Source organism: Bemisia tabaci, chromosome 1 (assembly GCF_918797505.1).
Source record: "Bemisia tabaci chromosome 1, PGI_BMITA_v3".
In the NCBI taxonomy this organism is placed as follows: domain Eukaryota; kingdom Metazoa; phylum Arthropoda; class Insecta; order Hemiptera; family Aleyrodidae; genus Bemisia; species Bemisia tabaci.
Genome location: NC_092793.1, coordinates 27922784 through 27942006, shown reverse-complemented (window position 1 = coordinate 27942006; position 19223 = coordinate 27922784). Strand labels below are relative to the sequence as shown.

At 35.2% G+C, this 19223-nt stretch overlaps 1 protein-coding gene across 1 annotated transcript in view; it reads left to right on the top strand.

Annotated features, from left to right (window-relative positions):
• Positions 1 to 3685: 3685 nt before the first annotated feature.
• LOC109041111 (glycogen debranching enzyme) overlaps positions 3686 to 19223 on the top strand; it is a 30943-nt gene continuing 15405 nt past the window's right edge. Inside the window, exons 1-13 of the mRNA XM_019057290.2 lie at positions 3686 to 7142; positions 7737 to 7840; positions 8334 to 8547; positions 10221 to 10413; positions 10956 to 11090; positions 12178 to 12396; positions 13111 to 13349; positions 14625 to 14837; positions 16060 to 16242; positions 16855 to 16984; positions 17356 to 17479; positions 18049 to 18314; positions 19015 to 19146. Coding sequence (XP_018912835.2) covers positions 4042 to 7142; positions 7737 to 7840; positions 8334 to 8547; positions 10221 to 10413; positions 10956 to 11090; positions 12178 to 12396; positions 13111 to 13349; positions 14625 to 14837; positions 16060 to 16242; positions 16855 to 16984; positions 17356 to 17479; positions 18049 to 18314; positions 19015 to 19146 — 5253 coding nt within the window. The 5' untranslated portion in view covers positions 3686 to 4041. The remainder of the gene's footprint in view (positions 7143 to 7736; positions 7841 to 8333; positions 8548 to 10220; positions 10414 to 10955; positions 11091 to 12177; positions 12397 to 13110; positions 13350 to 14624; positions 14838 to 16059; positions 16243 to 16854; positions 16985 to 17355; positions 17480 to 18048; positions 18315 to 19014; positions 19147 to 19223) is intronic.

Sequence of the window (19223 nt, the reverse complement as noted above, 5' to 3'; positions counted from 1 at the left end):
GAATTGTCGAATTATAAACATGCACACAAGTGTAGAGTCCATGTCAAATAAGTTTATGCAATTATATACTGGGACAGAAGATCCACCATCTTGATTCTCCCGTTTACTTTGCATGTATAAGTGATGTCTGACAATCTTCTGTTGTATTATAGAAGTGTGTAAACTTATTTAACTTTGACTCTACTCTCTGAAAAAAACTCTCAGTGTCCTAAAAGTTCCTAAATTGATGCTATGATTCTAGAACTAGTGTTGGCTACTAAGCTAATCTTGTTCTCGTTTTAAAGCTTACATTGCTCCTGGCGGCTGATTATTGAAATTAATAGACAAAGAAGACACAGAGGAAATGGAGCAATCCTGTTGGTAGAAGGGAAGTGTTGCAATGGACAAAGAAGGCAAATACTAGACTAACTAATGGCAATCCACCAGGAACCCCATAGTTAGTCCATCATTTTCCCCCTTGGTTCTTAACAACCACCTGTTGCAACGATTAGAATCGCACTATTTTCCCGTGTCCTATTTATCTATTGCTGTATCTATCAATTTTAGCCTGCTAATAGATTGGAACCAAAATTATCTAACTTCCTCAAAAAATTGGAGAAGTTATGAGTATTTTAAGTAAAGATAATTTAATCCATCAAAAAGTCAAACTTTCAACATTCATCTCGATGCTCATTGCTACTTGTGCCAGCAAGATTTTGTTTTGAAAACTTCAAAGTTTTACCTTGCTTAGGATTCTGTAAGAAAATTAAATTTGTCCTGTAGACAGTTTTCTTCAATTCTCACCCCCCCCCCCCCCCCCCCACCTGAGTTCTTGGTTTTTTTTCTCTCTGACTTAATTTTTAAATTGTTACCAAAATCAAAAAAAAGAAAGAAGATGTTGGGTGTTTAAAATGAGGTAAATCCTAAACATTGATGGTTTGAGAAAGTTAAAAATGGAGATAGTATTTAAATCAGTGAGTTCGAAAACACACCAACTCGGAAAAAAAAATTGTTCAGGAAACACCTAAAACTGCGCAGCGGGTAAGGAAGTTAGTTTAAGAAAAACCTTTTTGGTGCCAAAGGACAAGTACTTAGAGACTTTGTAAAGCACCAAGTTGAATTCGATATACCATGTTTGATGACAGAGAACTAAGCGTTTAAAAATTTCCGAGTTGGTGTGTTTTCGTTCTCACCGACTTTCAGATACTGATTTTTCACAGTCTGCCCTGAAAAATTTATATTTTTCGACCTGAATAACGCTTGAATATTTATATGACTTGTTGGAACAAGGTATACAGAACCGAAAAAAGAAAACTGCCAAATTGGATGGTCACCCGTTTCCCTTGAAATGGCCAAAAATTAGTATTTCCAATGAAATACTTTGATTTTTCCCTTTTCCCGTCGCTGTTTTGAGCACTTCCGATTGCAATTTCGAAATTTTCTTTTGCGTGCAGATGCTTCTATTCATAAGTGTTACTAAACTGTAAAAAAGTGAAAATAAAAAAAAAACCCAAGTTGGTGTGTTTTCGAACCCACTGATTCATTTAGAGACTACCAAGGTTGAATCAAACTTGCTATATTCTCAATTAAAGTTATGAAAGAAATCAAAACCACAGTAGTGCCCATGAGAACCAGGTGGAATGGGTGGTCCCATTGATAAAGGTGAGGGTCCTATCAAAACTAACCCGTTGATTCTTACATGTTATGCCCAGTTGCCCACCATCCACTTTGCAATAATCAAACTCTCCTTTTTTCTCTGTAAGTCCATCTGGATCTATCTCGTGAAGTAAGATAACGCACAAGATAAACCAGCAGTTGATTTTTCAAAGATAAGAAGGTGGATTTATGGAGAGATTTAAAAGATAAGCGTGCTCTGTCAGTTACACAGGGTTTTCAGCTTGCATATCATTGTCCAATCTCCTCTTGAAATCATTAGGAAATTTTCCACTCTGTTTTAGTCACTGTGAATTTTTTTAATTACCACTAATAATTGCATATTATCCCTCCATTTTCTTAACTTCAATGTGCCATGGGCTCATCAATTCGGGGAGGCTGATTTTTCTCTTTATTTTCAAAGTCAGCTTGGTTCAGAACAAAGAAGTGAAGTGCCAAAACGCGATCAGTGCCTATCAAATTTTTTGATGTCTCCTCAAATTTATTTCAAAAGAAATTGGAGGAAGGTTGCTAGATCATCGCCAATTTTGAAACTAATTTTTATCTGTCTTCCCACTTTTCATACCGATTTATACACCACGCACTTAGATCTCTTATAGGGAATCTTTACTTCTCAGAAAATTAAACCTCCCCCCCCCCCATCTACTTCCATTTTAACTTGAAAACTCATATCCTAAAACCTAATTTTCTCCCTAAAATCATGTCTCTCCTAGATTTCTTTTATATCTTAGAGAAAAGAAACTTGGATTTCTTAGTGTCTGAGAAACATAATAATCCATTAGTAACTGTAATATGACAAAGGAGATCGAAGAGAAAATCCGTTAATTTGCCCTGATCGCTTGAGTACCTATCATTTTAATTTTAACACAGCTTTGCTCCTTGACCTCTGCATTTTGTTTGCCTCTGAATCAACATTTGTCATTCCTACCTCTTTTTCTCTGTAGAGATTCTACAGAGGTCATTTATTAGTAAATACAATTTATTCCAGAAAATTTTCATACTGAAACTCTGCTTTGTTGAGAAACTTTCTTTTTATTTCCTCCAGTATTAAATTCATGTCACGTTACCCTGTTATCTCACAGTTCGCCCTGTATTCGTTCCCTATCGTAGTAGGTTGTTGTTACTGTGTTCATAAATTCATTTACAAAGCCAAGATGAAGCACAGGTAAGACCTTAGAATTTAAATAGTTTTTATTATTTGCTAAGTAGGTACTGTCACTCAAAAATTGTCATCCCTCACTCCCCCCTTCCCTCTATTTTAACTTTTTTAAAACACTATGTCTAAACCTTGTGCAATGAAGAATCATTTGCAATTTTTTTATTCTTGCTAAAATTTTATCTCAGGTCCCCCCCTTGATTTACTCTCAAAGAAAGCTTTGAGTATTGCATTCTGTAAAAGAAAGGCAATCTTGATTCCTACCAAATGAAGGAAAATTCCAAGTGTATAATTTTAGCAAGTCATGATTCATTTAACAATCAAAGATTTTATTTTTATGTACCTGCACACATGCTGTGGTGCAGAAGTCTTGATTTAAGAGAATAATTTTTCTGTCATACCTACAATCTTCGATAATTAAAATAATTGCACATTTGTAATTATAGTACAATTTTGTTTATCCTCTATTGAGTTAAATATTTTTAAAAATATGCAAGAAATTTAACAAGTATTTTAAGAAATGGAGAGAATAATCTACTTCATGAATCAGAGTAACTCTTTGATTTCTGAGAAGATAGAATTTCTATTGAATCTATTCCGTAGGTCATGTTTTAATAGTATCACTAGTTATCGTTCCCCTTCCATTCTCCCTCCAATCATTTAAAAGCCTCTACAAATTTACGTTGACCTCAGGTCACACTAAGACGCATCTCAGTTTTTGCCAGCGAAAACATGCCTGAATACATACTACGTCTTCAACTGACTTGCAAAGATTCACTCTTTTTTTATGTAGTTTTCTGTCTGTCCTTACACCTTCTCTCCCTCTCAGTGTTATAACGAATCTGCAGTGATGTGCTGAGGAATTCAAGGATTTAATTTTGATTATCACTGTGCCCTGATAAGAACAAGTTAAGTCATCAGAATAATGAAAAAGTATCACTGTCAATAAGTTAATTTTATCCCTGAGATGTTATCTTTTCAAAGGTCAATCGATCACAGATTAGTGCAGTGAAAAGGTACTAGACAAAAGTCCATGTTGAGTATCACCTCCAGAGCTCATGATAATTTTACAAGCAAATTGCAATGTGACTTTTGAAAATGTTCCTGCTTTTTTCATAGCCTTTTTTCCATTTCTTAATCATACTATTTCTCAATAAAATCTGTTTTAGTGTTTTACGTAAATGCAATTAAATTCAGTGTAGTTTGTGAGTGTGTGTGCTGGTATTATCAACATGTTAGTGGAAGTTGGTATTCTGTCGATTATCCTGTTCATTATTTTTTGGGAATTCAACACCCTCAGCCATATTTTCATCAAATTCATTTGGCAAAAATTAACGCTCTCTGAATCCTATCCTCAGGCAAGCAAGGCTAGACATGTTTCAAAAACAGAGAAAACCAAGAATACTCGGCCAGTGAAAGAAATACAAAAGCAAGGTAAAAGTCTTAAAAAAGAGCAAAATGGACGAAAAGAAAAGACCAAGAAAGAAGAAAAGAAGGTGAAGAATAAAGAGCAAAAGCCCAGTAAGTATAGTGATCCAGTTTCTTTGCCTGATAAAGGTGTCAAAGTTACAACTGATAAAAAACCGACGAAAACCTTGCCACCACCTCAGGGGCCTAAGAAAGATAAGACTCTAAAGAGTAAAAGCGGTGATAATTCAGGAGAGTGGACCATTGTTCAAAAGAGAATGAAAAAGTCCTATTCTTCAAAAACCATTAAACCTGATAGTACTGGGTCTAGCGTACAAACCAGAGGTCCTAATTGCTCTGAACTCACAGCCCTCGGAAAGCAGTCCGATACAAGCACTGTAACCAAACCACATTATAAAGAGCGTCCGGAAACCATTCCGACTATAAATATTGGAAGAACTGGTAGTTCTAGTAAACCAGGGGCACCAGACCCTTCACTTACCCCAAAACCCTCCCGTACTCCTAAAAATGAGGCAATCACCAAAGGTAATTTGCCGCAGAAAACAGCAACCAATGGTACAACGACCAGAACTACAAATGAGTTGGCGCAGGGTTTTTTTTTCTACAAGGGTAACAAAGCAGAAAATGACTCTAAGCAGTATCTTGACTTTGCGAATCAAAATAAGAGAAAATTCCAAACTGACTATGCTAAAACAGTGTACAAACCGAATGCCTTGTCCAGTGAGATTACAAATGGGTTTGGCAGTGACATTAGCGAAAACTCGAAGAAGCCCAGCGCTTCCGCAAATCAAGGAAATTCTATTGATTCTACCTTCGTGGGAACCAATGTGGCATGCAGTAATGTTGGAAATGAGCCTCCTAGTGAGGTCCACAGCTCATCTAATACTTTCGTCAATCCAAATGAAACCGACAGTCAAAGGCTTGTTGCAAATCCTGTAAACTTCTGCTCTTCAAGTCAAGCTCCACCTATCCAGACAACTTTTCTCAACATCACCTCCAGTCAAATGCTGAACCAAACTTTTCCCTTGAATGCTACAGATGCCAATTTGATACCCCAAATTGAAAATTTTGATCCATACAGAAATTCAGTGATTTATTCTTACACTGAACAAAATCAGCAAAGAGTGGAAAACACTTCAGCATCATCTAACAACTTCTCTGCATCATTCCCAGATGCAGGAACCGAAATCTTTTCTTACACCACCTACAATGAAAACTTCCCAATTCTATATAACTCGTCAAGTGGCTTTGTTGAAATGCCCCCTGACCATTTAACCTCCTTTGCAAATAGTGGCGAGAACAAGTCGTATTACCAGGAAAATGTCTATCATCCAGGCGAAGCATTTGTGCATTTGGATAGTGCTGGAAATCATTTCAATGGCTTTAATAGTAACTCTGCTCATATCAGTGGACTTCCCAACAATGCACCTCTAGGTCAGTTTGTCTCAAGTGATAATGCTGCATCCTATCGTTGTGACATCAATGTTGATGAAAAAAACTATGGGCTCTCAGATGGTAATTCAGATGAAGCTCAGCACGGTTCTCCTTTTAATCCTGAGGAAGTTCTAGCTACTGCTGTGCCTACTTCAAAGGCTATAGATGAGTCACTTCAAAATTTAGCAAGTCCGCATGGACTAAGTGATGCGCAACAAGAGTCTGATCAGAATACTAATATAGTAAAAGAAGAATTACCGAGGAAAGACCAAGGGAATGAAGAAGAGTTGTCATATTTTGCAGGAGGAGAGGACAGTCTAGTTAACGAGAACTTGTCATCAGAGGAGGAAGGAAGTGACCCAGAATGTGAAAGATCTCTGTCTATAAATGAAGAAGAATACAGTGAAGATACATTTGAAGAATCGTCTCTAGAAGTAAATAATTTAAAGCATGAAGGGATGCCATCAACGGCAGATCAGGGTTTGGTTAAATCTGATGAAGATGAGACAGTGTTAAGCGATGATGAAGCATCTGAGGATGAAATAGAAAACCAGAAGAGGCCTTTAACCAAAGAGGAGGTAATTGACAGTGCAGAAGAGAGTACAAAAGAAAGCAAAAGTGAGGCTACTAGTCAAGCTAAGAGTGTTGTGGAAAATCAGTCAGTTCAAGAAGATGACAGTATGAGGAGCAATGAAATGAGAAATAACGAAGAACATGAGGTAGAAAGAGACCTCACTGGAAGCGATTTTTGTGTGGAGAGTGAAGTGACGAATCAACATACACCACTTGCTGCTGGAAAGGACTCGTTTATAGGTGGATGTCATATTCAAAAAAATATGGAGGGAAAAGAAAATCCTCAGGATTTTGACAGTCCTGAATCCTTAGATCCCAAAGCAGTAGAGTGCCCTCACACCAATTACTTTGAGCTCCAGTCTAATGAGGATATCTCCAAAATTTTGGGGAAAAATGAGGATGCAGGAATGGTGAGCTCATCTCTTGTTGAATCAAGTGGGAGTTTGAGATCTAAGATTGATGAACTTGAGGTGGATGAGGATAAGCTGATCGCAGAACAACTGTCAGATGCATTGCTGGATGAGTCTGAAACCTCACAACCTGCGATTGCAGATGTGAGCCCGAACACCGTGATGCCAAAGCCTGTAGTTAGTGCAGAGAATGCTTTGTACAACATTATGGAAGAGCCAGGAGAGGTCGAGGAGAAATGTCATGCTGAAGCATCAATCTGCAAGGAGCCATCTGTACAAGCAATTGACCAGAATCTGCTACCCAATCTACCCTCTAATGAAACTTTCGACAAGAATCGTACAACTCCTGATTCTAGCACACAACTCATTTTTGAACACTCGGAGTCAAATCCCATAATCTCAGAAAAATTTGTCAATGATGAATTCTCAGTGGAGGTGACTGAATCTTTAAGCTCATCTTTTGATAAAAAAGAATCCGAAGCTGCAGGGTGAGTTGAACTGTACATTGGTATTTTCTCAGTACTTTGGCGTAATGTATCGTACATTGTTTTCCATTTTCAATTGTTGTTTTTCTGATAATTGTGAATGATCATTGTATTTTATCTTTCAATTTCATGATGTGTCTTAAAGTTCAATACTGTGCTAACCTTTTGATAATTATCGCTAGGTAAGGTGAGGTGAAAATTCTAAAAATTATTGAGTTTAAATTTAATCCATCGCAACAGTTAATATCAGCCTTTAATGGTTAAATATTTACCATCCTAGTCTTAAGAAGTCTTGTGAGCCAAATAAAGATGATAAGTATAATATAAAAAGTAACAAGTCCAACCACTCAAAAATCATATGATTATCAAAAGACAACAAATCTGATTTTAACTTCATCTTTATTTTAATTTATTTCACTGTTTTGAAAAGAAAAAGAAAAAACAGAAAAGGAAACTAATCTCTCTACGATCAATTCCCTCTGGAAACCATTGATTTTTATAATTTTGTGTACTTTTCTACACATTCCAGATTTTACTCTGGCTCAATTTTAAACTGGCAGCAATTTTCCTGAATATTTTTCATATTTTATGTTTCAGCTCCAGTAAAGGGAGGCCGCAAAAAATGGTAACTACAAGTATACGGGTTTTGACTCTCAATGATGGGGAACACAAAGATTCAACTCTTTACAGGCTTGAAAAAGGCAAGTATTTATTGCTACTCTGAACTTTTCAAAGCTCTAATGTTTATTTCTTCCACTACTAACTTTGAAGTCACAAAAATTCAATCCATGAAGGAAGGAGAGAACATTTTTCTAGAACATCCTTGGGGTCCCTTTTTGTAATATAAGAAGAAAAAATATGTTGCGTAGAGCTCTAATCCATACCTTTTCTAGTGGCCCATCGTATTTACTCGCTCTCCTCAATCAAATTTTTCATTTTGACCCGTTCAGTAAATTTTAACTGTTCTATAACTATTTTATTTCAGTGTAATCCGTATCTTACTATTTTTAGTATAAATTAGACTACAATTTTTGAAGATTAGAATAGTCTGTAAGTATGTCTGTGAAATATTTGTTCAATTGTAAATTTACAATTTAAAATAAAAAAAAAGGTTATTTTTTTAAAGTTTCTATTTCTGAATAGTTTAAATTTTACCATCTTAATAATCTGTTTATTTGTTGTTTTTTTGTCCAGACTGGATTCTCGAATTTCGACTAGGACCTTCATTGTTTGGTCGAAAAGTTAAAATTTGTGTAAACTTCCCTGAAAAAGGTCATGAGTATCACCGCAGTGAGTACAACAGTCTCTCTTGGTCAAACTGCTCTAGTCATGATGATTGTGCCAAATTTTGTCAAATTAGGCTTCATACTTCCGGCTCTTTTCATTATTACTTTACATACAATGATGAGTAAGTTTTTTATTTTTATTGTCTTATTAGTTTCATCTCTGTAATTAAAATAAAGAGGATTACATAATAATTTTTGACTTTAAGTAAATTTGAATATTTTTTATGGATACGAGAAGAAAATAATAAATAAGAGGCATTCAAAAATTTGAATCTCTGAAGGTGGTGCCTAATAAAAAAAATATGTCGTCCAGTTGCAAATCAAAGGTAAAATTAGTAAAACATGCATCTCCTTCGCGGTGCTTTGAAACATTTACCTATACCTTTTTTATTTTTTCTCGTAGAAAACGTCATCAAACATGTTTGCGTGACTTTTTTGAAATTGACCTAGATACAGTGTTTTTTTTGGAGACATGTTGCTCGGAACCACATCAGATTTTATAGCTTTTTTGTAAGAAAAGAACAAGAATTTACAATCCTCCTTGCACCTCTCTTGTAGCCCAAACCCAGCCTCTTGTGATCCCTGGTTTTTCCCATAGCTAAATTAAGCTTCTCGAGACTGAAGAGGTAGTTCAGTAGATGAAATTAAGGCTTCAATTGAAGCATATTTTGTAACTTTTACTTCTGAGGATTTCAGCAAATAATTCTGGTCAAATCAGAGGAATTCTTGCGTTTTCGTATAAAAACTGAAGGAAAATACTTAAAATGAGAAATATAAAGCTAAGATTTGTCAGATGAGCAATGAAATATGGTAAATTTACTAAAAATACTAAACATTTTTTGTTTCTTTTAATGCATGCATCTAATGTTTAAACTCTCTTCGCCCCCTCGCCCCCCCCCCCCAAAAAAAAAAGTCCTAAAATGTGAAAGTGGTTCATGCAACTTGAGACTAAAAAAAAACCTGCATCGTGGTCAATGTTTGACGAAATGTGCCAAACAAGGGGTCATTTTGTAGGGAAAGCTTTGATCTACAGAATCCTGCAAATTGTAACCTGCTAGCTTCTGTTGTTGGCACATACAGTCGACCTGCGCGAAAGCTCTGGGACAGTCCATTTGTTTTGATGGGACAAAGTGGCTCTTAATAATTTAACTTATATCAAGACAGGATTGTACAACTTGGCAGTAGAAATTTCTGTGAACTTCAATTATTTTTACAGAAAGGTCACATTACAGTTCAAATTCATATCAGACCATGGTACTTGCCCAAAAACTTTACAAATAAATTTAGCTGTATTTGTAGTTACTTACAACAAGTAACCACCTCTTCTATCATTGATAGTGAGGTGTAATTGCCGGCAACCCTTTCCTGTTTAAGTGTGCTCATCTCCGGCCAGCCTTCATTCTTCAAAAGTTCCTGCCTTTGTTTTTGCATTATAGATCTATTACTTACACCAATGCATCCAACCTGCACGTAGACATCAAAGACATGAGCTCAAGAAAGTCCACTTCTGCCACTAGGCGCAAGTTACAGTTTGCTTTCAGTAAAAAAATGCAAATTCTTAAGGACAGAAATTTCAAAACACTGAAATTGAAATAAGTTTGTTTATTCACACAATAAATACTGGGCTTTATTTTCTCTTTAAGAACTGTCCTAGAAGAAGTCAATTTTTTCCGTTCATTTTTACCAATTAGTGCACTGATGATCTTAATTTTTAGTGAACTAAAATTGAAATTTGAGCCTCTGTTGTAAAGATCAGACAGAAAATTTTATGTTAGCTGTTTTAACACTGTTTCAGAGAATCCCCGAAAGGTTCCGGCTATTTTCTGGTGGATCCGGTCCTCACGGCGGGGGGTGAAGAATTACCTTTAGATTGCATACAGTCAGTTACTTACCTCAGCAAGCTTCTAGGTCCATTTTCATCCTGGGAAAATAAGCTCAGAGTAGCTAAAGAAACTGGGTACAACATGATTCATTTCACACCCATTCAGGTACGTTTTGTTTTGATACCACTTCTATCCAAACTACGACCCATTCTTTCCAAGTTACAGTTTCTAGATCTTTTGCAGTACCATTCTTCGAAATTATGAGACAAAGTGTTCATCATGTTAAAATGGAAGATAAATAGGATTTCCCAAAAGTACTACAAGTTTTTTCTCCATGAGGATAAAGAGAAGCAGATGTCAAAATGCGGTTTGTGGGATGTTAATATTTTCGTAAAAACCTATTTTTCATCAAAATTGTCACCATGATAAAGCCAAAGAGCTAGAAAATGCCTCCGAGTAGGTTTTTTTCTCATCATCAGTTTTTTGAAAAATTTAACTTACCCTAAATTTGTATGCTTAATCGAAGAGAATTATGATTTTTAAGGGGAAACTGCACTGATCCATTTTCATGGAAGTCATTCATGGATATAGCTCTAAATATCTACCGTAAATCAGTCAGAAAATCTGTGACCAAAAAATTTTTTTTCATCATTTTAATCGGTCATTATTACCTCAGTAAAATTCATATACTTTTCAATGTTTTTCAGGAGCTGGGAGGTTCAAATTCAGCATACAGTTTATGTAATCAACTCTCCTTAAATGTGACATTTAATGAAGGAAATCGAGATATAACATACGATGATGTAGCTGTACTAACGGATAAGTTAAGAAATGAATGGAAGGTATATGCTTTTTCCAGTCGACTCTCTTTAAATGTGATGTCCCAGATTTATTTTCATCTTTTTCCTCTAAGCCCGCATCTTGGTGCTAACAATGTTTACTTCCTTTTTTTTTTTTTTTTTTTTTTTTAGGATCAGCACATTCAATTTACATATGATAGCTTGTATAGAACTCGCAGATTTTTCCAGCCTAAGAATCCTCTCTCCATAAATGCTCATCCTTAAAGAATTTGGTCCTAAACTAAGAGCTGCCTGAGTAGTTTTAAAGGCATCCAAGCTCCAAGATAGGTTTTTAGGAGGAATTCTTCTTTGTGGAACTTACATACTGAGGCTTACATACGCAGTATCTTCATATATCTTCCTAACATTGAAATTCCCCATTTACTTCTTACTTAACAATTTTAAGAAAAATTAAGAAGTTTATAAGTAAAGTGCATGATCATTATTTAGGAGTGCTTTCATTGGAAAAGCCTGATAATATGAAGAAACCGCCAGTCCTCAATGGGAAAATGCTTATATTTTGTAAGAACTCCATATATTTGTCCCTTTTCGTTCATTCAGAATTTTGCACTCTGATCAGTGTGAACCAGGTCTAATTCAAAATAGTGAGACCAGCACAAGCTGTATTTTAAAATCAGAATTGCAAGTCTGTATTTCGAACTGGCAGACCTGGACACCATAAAATTTGAAAAGGTTATGGTGGCTTTGCCTTGTTGTACATTTGTGAGTTAAAAAAGGTAATGAAGGAATGACCAAATAGTTATCTTTTTTTACAACTCTAGAATCTCGGAGTTGTTTTATCCTTTTTCAAAAAATTCAGTTTAGTTGATTTTTTCCAATAAAAATCCCCTCTTTAAGGAGAAATTTGTAAGTTTTCTATTGCAGAATAATTGACCATCCTCCTTCATATTATACAGTTTTTTTTAAGTATCTTCTTCTTCCGTTCTCTCGTTGGAGTCATTTCCCATTTACTGAAATCTTACTACCTCAAAATCTTTTTACTTCAAAAAAAATCTCTAGCACCTTCTAGTTTTAAATTAGCGAGCATGCACTATATCATTTCTAATTGACTCCTGCTTCTTGTTTCCAGGTGTTGAGCATCTGTGATATTGTCCTAAATCATACAGCCAATGAGAGTCCCTGGTTAAAGGATCACCCTGAGTGTTCATATAATTTAGTTAATTCTCCGCACCTAAAACCAGCATATTTATTGGATTATACTCTTGACAATTTGTCTAAGGAAATATCTCAAGGCAAGTGGGAATTCTCTGGAATACCGACTGTTGTGAATGCAGAAGAACACCTGAATGTGAGTGTTGCCAACCTTTTTATTGATACTCTCCTAAATGGGTTCTCAGTTATTAAGTTTGTCTATTTCATAGCTTTCCAGCTATCTGATGCAGTTATCCATCACAAAGTTTTCTCATTTATTTTAATTTTTTAGGATTTTGAACCCTCTCAACGTTTTAACAAAATGAAGGATCCAATCAGACAACTGAAGAGAATCTGAGTAAACTAGGTCAAAGTTCTGACCTACCTCCATTTGCTTTTCAATAAGGCAGGTATGGCATTTAAAAAAGCAGTCCTTGGCTCCTTGGACATTCTGAAGGCAACTGAGATATCTCTGTGGTGAAATTGAGTTGGCATTTCAAGGAAAGATCTGGGGGATGAAAGAATACATAATGTTAAGCAGTGTCATTGCAAGAGTAAATCGTCATTAACGCAAATAGTAAAGCCCCTTAGTCTACAAGTGTAGAGTTATAGGCAAGTATGATGGGTAGGATAGGACTCATTCTTGAATTTCAAGAAATTTCATAACAACACGACAGGGATGAGAATGGCATGGTAGCCATAATAATGGCTTTTTGAGTGTCCTCAAAAATCAATGCAAATGTGGCATTTACAAGAAAAGTTAATTTTTATCGTCTTTTTTTAGCAAAAATACATCCTTTGTTTTGCAACTAACTTTTTTCCATTCCTTTATCCTCATGACATTTTATCTGGTTTTTTTTTCCTCTCTCAGGCAATCAAGCATGCATTATTCGGCTCTATTCTACCAAATGTAAAAATTTTTGAGCTATTCACAATGGACATCGACAAATTAGTTGTAGAATTTCAAACATTATCAAGAAATAGGGTACCACCTTCACCCACGGAGAAAGTCACTGTGCCTCCGCTGAAGTTGATACCAGATCCAGAATTTAGACGGTTGGCTGCCAAAGTTGACATGGATCATGCTTTAGCCTTATACAACATTTATAGGTGATTAAATCTCTTTTTCCCCCTCATCACAAGATAGAATCTTTGTGTCAGGTGTCTGCAGTCAGTTTATAATAAAACGTTCTTGCAAAAAAATTCTGCATACATAATGCAAGTGAAGATTTGACTCTAGTTTCAGCAGCCTGCAAAAGTTGTAGAAAAAATTATTGAATAATAAGACTTTATAATAACTGTTATTGAAGGCTGGGAATCCAAGTTGTACCTGAATAGCTCCTAGACTTTAAATCCTCTCAAACTTTCCTGCAGTAGATACAAATTTTTGGGTGTATAATCTCTAAAGGAGCTTTCAAATGTATTAAGTTTCGAAAAATATCCGGAAAACCCATCAAATGCCAAATTATCCTCAATAAGTTGTCAAATTATAGTTTTGTAGCTTAATAATTTTTCTTTTTTGATGCTGATCACGTTTTTGAGTTCAGCTAGCCAAGATAAGTAGCACTTTCAAGTATCAAAAAGTTCAATCTGCTATTTTAAAAAACTTCAATGTTCCCTCACTGAGAGGGATTTTGGCGTGAAGAAAATAGTACTGTCATGATATTTATGCATGCTCAAACTTTTTAGATGTTCTTCATCTCACACTTACGCTGTTATCTATTTTTCAAAACCGTTTCAAAATGTAAGTCTAAAAAATACATGAAACAGAATTTTTCAGAGCTTAAAATCAACTAACACCTACAAAAGAAGAAAGTGAAACAGAGAAAAAGCACTGTACTATCTGCAAGACAGATTACAACCTGATTATTAACCTTATTTAAATTTATCAAGAGTCTTGGTTCAAATTTTTCTTTCACAAACGAGATCAAAATGAAATATGTTAGTTGTCGGGTTCTCATTAGGTCAGTTTAAATTGCAGGCAGTAGACTGCAGACTCAAGGGCGTTAGTTTAAACGAACGCCCTGTTCAACTTATTGAAGATTGCTCATGAATTATGCTTTGAATGCTGTTTTTAAGTTGTATTCTGTAACCCTCTTTCCTCCGCTGTAAAACATGACTTCTAACTTTCCCTTAAAAAATGAAGTTATGCTCAATTTTAATTAAAGTACGTATTCCTCTCCAATTCTCATTTGTTTTTTCCTCTGGTAATTTATGGATAGTAGTCTGCCTTCAGACTTTAATATGTTTTGTTGGTAAAGTTGAAATAATTGCTCAGACTTTACGCAATTTCTCTTAAATGTAGTTTTTATGCATTCTTTGATTTTGTCACCATTTTTCGAATCTTATTTACATTGCAAAATTCTTTTGCTTTTCTTTGTTTAGGAGTGATTGCTTTGATGAAGAGACTCGTCTTAAAAGATGTAGCGAAGAATTCAAAAAATGTTTGGAGAAATTGAATAATGATATTTACAACAAAGTTCAGAGTGATCTTGGAGCTGCTGTTGAGAACACTGTCGCAGGAGTTCGTTACTTCCGAGTTCAGCATGATGGACCTCGTTTAACAGAAATCTCTGTAAAGAATCCTCTTTTCCAACGGTAAGATATTTCTCTTCTCGGTCCTAGAATTTATTTTTTTAATCTTTGACTAAAGTTCGTATAATTGAACCTTGTTGGCTCCTGGCCGAGAGGTATCGTAACGGTTGCTAAAGCAGTGGAAATTTCTATGACATTCCATGATTTCTACGAATAATCTAGAATAATCTAATAAATAGAAGGAAACATCCGAAACTAGTCTAGAATGAACACACCTATGACATCATCAAAGGGTGCCCAATGACTTTTTCTTGGACCACTGGACAAGGTGACAAAAACATCAGGATAAATATTTTCTCTTCAAACTTTCAAGTAGAACATGATTTGTGCAACAACAATCATTGAAAGTAATTCCTAACCAAGATATAAACATTTTTTAATGCCTAAATTCAAACTTCCCTCTTACTATTAAAACTATAAAACTAAAAAAAAAGAAAAAAACTAAAAAAAACTGTTTGAATTAAATCGCCCACTAAAGGTTACCTCGCAGCAGCATGAAAATATGTTAACCTCAATATGGACAGCCGTTGCTTGTTATTTACTCTTTGAATCTAATTTGGAACATAAAAATGCTTGATTAAGAAGCCTACCAATATCGTCATAGTGGGCGATTGGTTGACAAAGAATCTAGTTTTTCTTGTGAGTGGGGAACTCAAAATCTTCATAACCATTGCTAAATAAAAATGTTAATACCTCGGTTAGGTTAGTTTGGTTAATTTTAGTAATTTCTGTTGCACAAATTGTGTTTTACAGGAAATTTTGGAGAGGGAACATAATTAATAATGAAAAGTATATTAAATTTAAAGCAGCTACGTTGTACTTACATATATTCTTCACCGAATGATGACTGTGCATGCGCTACATTGACGAATGTCTGTCAACAGAATATCAATATTAATTTAACACTGCACCAAGAGTATGAAAAACATCATAGTATTGCATACCTATGGTCAATGTCGAGGCACATTTAACAAATGTCAGAATGACCTTACCATAATCCCTATTTCAATATGAAATCAACCATACGGTCAATATTCTGACAGCTTAATTTCAGCAGTGGCATAGTATCGATAAAATATTACAAGAAGACGTATCACCATTGTATTAAAAAATCATTACTGTATTTTTTTGTAAAATCGACACTGTTGACAGGTCAGTATTAATATTATATGGTATCAATATTCTATGCTATATGTGACTAACTAATTTCATTCTGTAACCTCAGTTATTTCACAGACCCACCAAATGGACCGTCTGAAGCAGTAATGTACTCACATGAGGGACAGTTTGTCATGGCTCACAATGGGTGGGTAATGAATGCTGATCCACTGCAAAATTTTGCCGCACCAGGATCAGATGTCTATCTTAGACGAGAACTAATTGCCTGGGGAGACAGTGTCAAGCTGAGGTATTATATCTCTCTTTTTGTTTTGTTTTTCAAACTCAGAATTTTTGATCACAGGAAAATGCTGTTTTCTGTTTTAGCGCGTAAAACGTAGTGCGTAAAGTTTTACACGAAATAGTCCTTTTCTCTACAAAATCAAATTTGAATTGTGATATGTAACAGAAGTAGCTCTCTATTTTATTCAAAGACTGCACAGCAAAATTCTAAGGAAAATTTGTAGTGCACAGCAGTATGAAAGGAACATAAATTTTCATGGGAGCAAGCCTGTCATCAATTACATGAGGAAAGTTGTTAACGGATATGAGGACAAGTTGCACTGTCAGATCAATGAAGAAGCCCTTGAGTTATTAGATAACTTTGGGGAATTTAGAAGGCTCAAAAAGAGAAAACCATGAGAGTTAGCCAGCAGAGGGCTTAATTTTTATGTCAAAGAAGATGAATTAAAGTATAGATCTCGATCTTAATGTAAGGTGCTTTAATTGCACTTAATGTAATTATTAATTATATCATTTTTTTGCCAATAGCTTTGTCCCATAGATCAATAAAATTGTATATAATTCTGTAATCAAAGATGACAATAAATGAGATGCTCACAAAAATATTTTCCTTTTTTAGGTATGGAGAGAAGCCTGGAGACTGTCCTTATTTATGGAATCTCATGAAAGAATATGTCGAAAAGACTGTAAAAACCTTTGATGGAGTCCGTTTGGATAATTGTCATTCAACACCTATTGCTGTGGCTCAGGTAAGCTGTAATTTAATTTTGCTTTCATTTATCATACTGTCTTTTTGTATTGGTTTTATTTTAAACCACCAACGCCCATTGAGGGCCTATTTTATAAGGGGGACTCTGGTAATTTCAGATATTGTCCTGCCTTTATCTACAGTAAAGCTTCAATTTATCGTATGGGGATTTAACGGATGGATCTCCCAGCCCCTTCAAGAACGAGCTCTTACTGTGTACGTATTTGAAATTTAAAGAATAGTAGGATGGAACATTCATTTTTTGTCTGTTAGGACAATGAATGAAGATTTTTTCCATCTATCAAAATTCTTAAAGTTTTCAGCACATGTGAATTTGTCATCACTGGTTTTTTTTTTCTTTTCTTATTACAGTATCTACTTGACGCTGGGCGCAGGATCAAACCAAACTTGTACGTCGTAGCAGAGTTGTTCACGAACTCTGATGACAAAGACAATATCTTCGTCAACAAACTTGGGATCACCTCTCTGATTCGAGGTTTTTATATTATTATTACTTTTACTCTCCCTTTGGAACAATTTAGCCTTCTAATATTGATTAATGACCGAAAGAAAGATTTCAAGTAACATAAAATTTTAATAAAATAATATGTATAATAATATATAATAACATAAATAAAGGAGGAAAAAGAAACATACAATTTTAACTCACATTTTTTTTTCTTTTTAATTTGTCAATTCTAACTCTCATAAATCACAAATTTTCAAAACCACCTTGTGCATTATGAGAATCCTTATTTCAATAAATCATTTTGTCAATGTCTTTTGTCTCTTATGAAAAATTCCAAGCAGAGGCTCATCAAAAGGTCAAATTCTGTAATGTTTTCTGTTGTCTACTCTCTGCACCAGTGGAATTTCCCCTCCAGCATCAGTGTGTTTCAGGGCGTGTAACTCATTGGTACATATTGATGTGACAATCTTAAGTAAGTCACAGTCTGCAATGGTACTGAAAATTGCCTTCGTTGATTGAATTTTTTACTAAGCTCTTGATTATTGAACTGTTGATGTATATAAAAATAATTTCTTCATGATATCTTTTGTTTCCAGAGGCAATGTCTGCATGGGACTCCCATGAAGAGGGTCGCTTGGTTTATCGTTATGGAGGGGTTCCAGTCGGAGCATTTGTGCAGCCAACAAGTAGACCACTAGTTCCATCAGTAGCTCATGCCTTGTTTATGGATTTAACCCATGATAACCAGAGCCCAGTTGAAAAGCGCACTGTTTTTGACTTATTGCCAAGCTCGGGGCTTGTCAGCATGGCCTGCTGCGCTAGTGGTAGTAACATGGGTTACGATCTCCTTGTGCCTCACCATGTGAGTAGAGATACTCTTATTTAACTAACTGTGCCGAGATGAGGTCTTGACATACTTAGAGCAGACCCAGGGAGAGTCGTCTGATTGACTTACTTCTAATGTGACAAATGAGCTTTAAATTAATTGCATGATCGATTCTTTGCATAGATAGCTAAAATCTAGATAAAAAATTGAACATTAAAGACAAATTAATATTTTTTATTTTCACCCAGTTCTGTGTAAGAAATAAAACTTGATAAAATCTCTCCAAACATTAAATTTGTGTGTTCCCGTTTGGTACCAGGTAGCAGCATCGGTCTCCTATCGGATTTTAAATAGAAAATATGATGAGAAATTGACTACTTTCAAAATGTCAAGTTTTTTCAAAATTGAAACCTGAAACAATTTCTTTTTTAAAAATCCTTGGGTGCCTTTCCTTTCTATGCTGAGAGGAAAACTGTCCTCCATATTGGATGGCAAAATTCGAAAATAGAATTTTTTATTCACCTGCAAGAAATTTTGGCGCCCCTAAGGTGGGTGCCTCATGTGAATGCATACTTTTTTGTGCCATTTGGTATGGACTCGCGTGTCAGAGAGGTTTCTGGCTCGATGAGGTTAGGTTTCATTGGAAGCACAGTGCTAAGGAAAGAAAATAGCCTTGGTTTTAAAATAAATTCTCTCTATCAAGTTTTTCCTCTCTAAAATAGCATTTAATTTTCAGATACATGTTGTGGATGAAAGTCGGTTATATTTGGAATGGGGAAATGAAGTAAATCTCAGCACAGGAATTATTGGCGGCAAACGAGCTTTGAATAATTTACATTATATGCTAGGGAAAGAGGGGTACTCCCAGGTAAGAGATAAGACATCTATTTTTCCAACTCTCTTTTAAATGAAATAAAAAACTAATACCGTGTGACACAAGTTGAA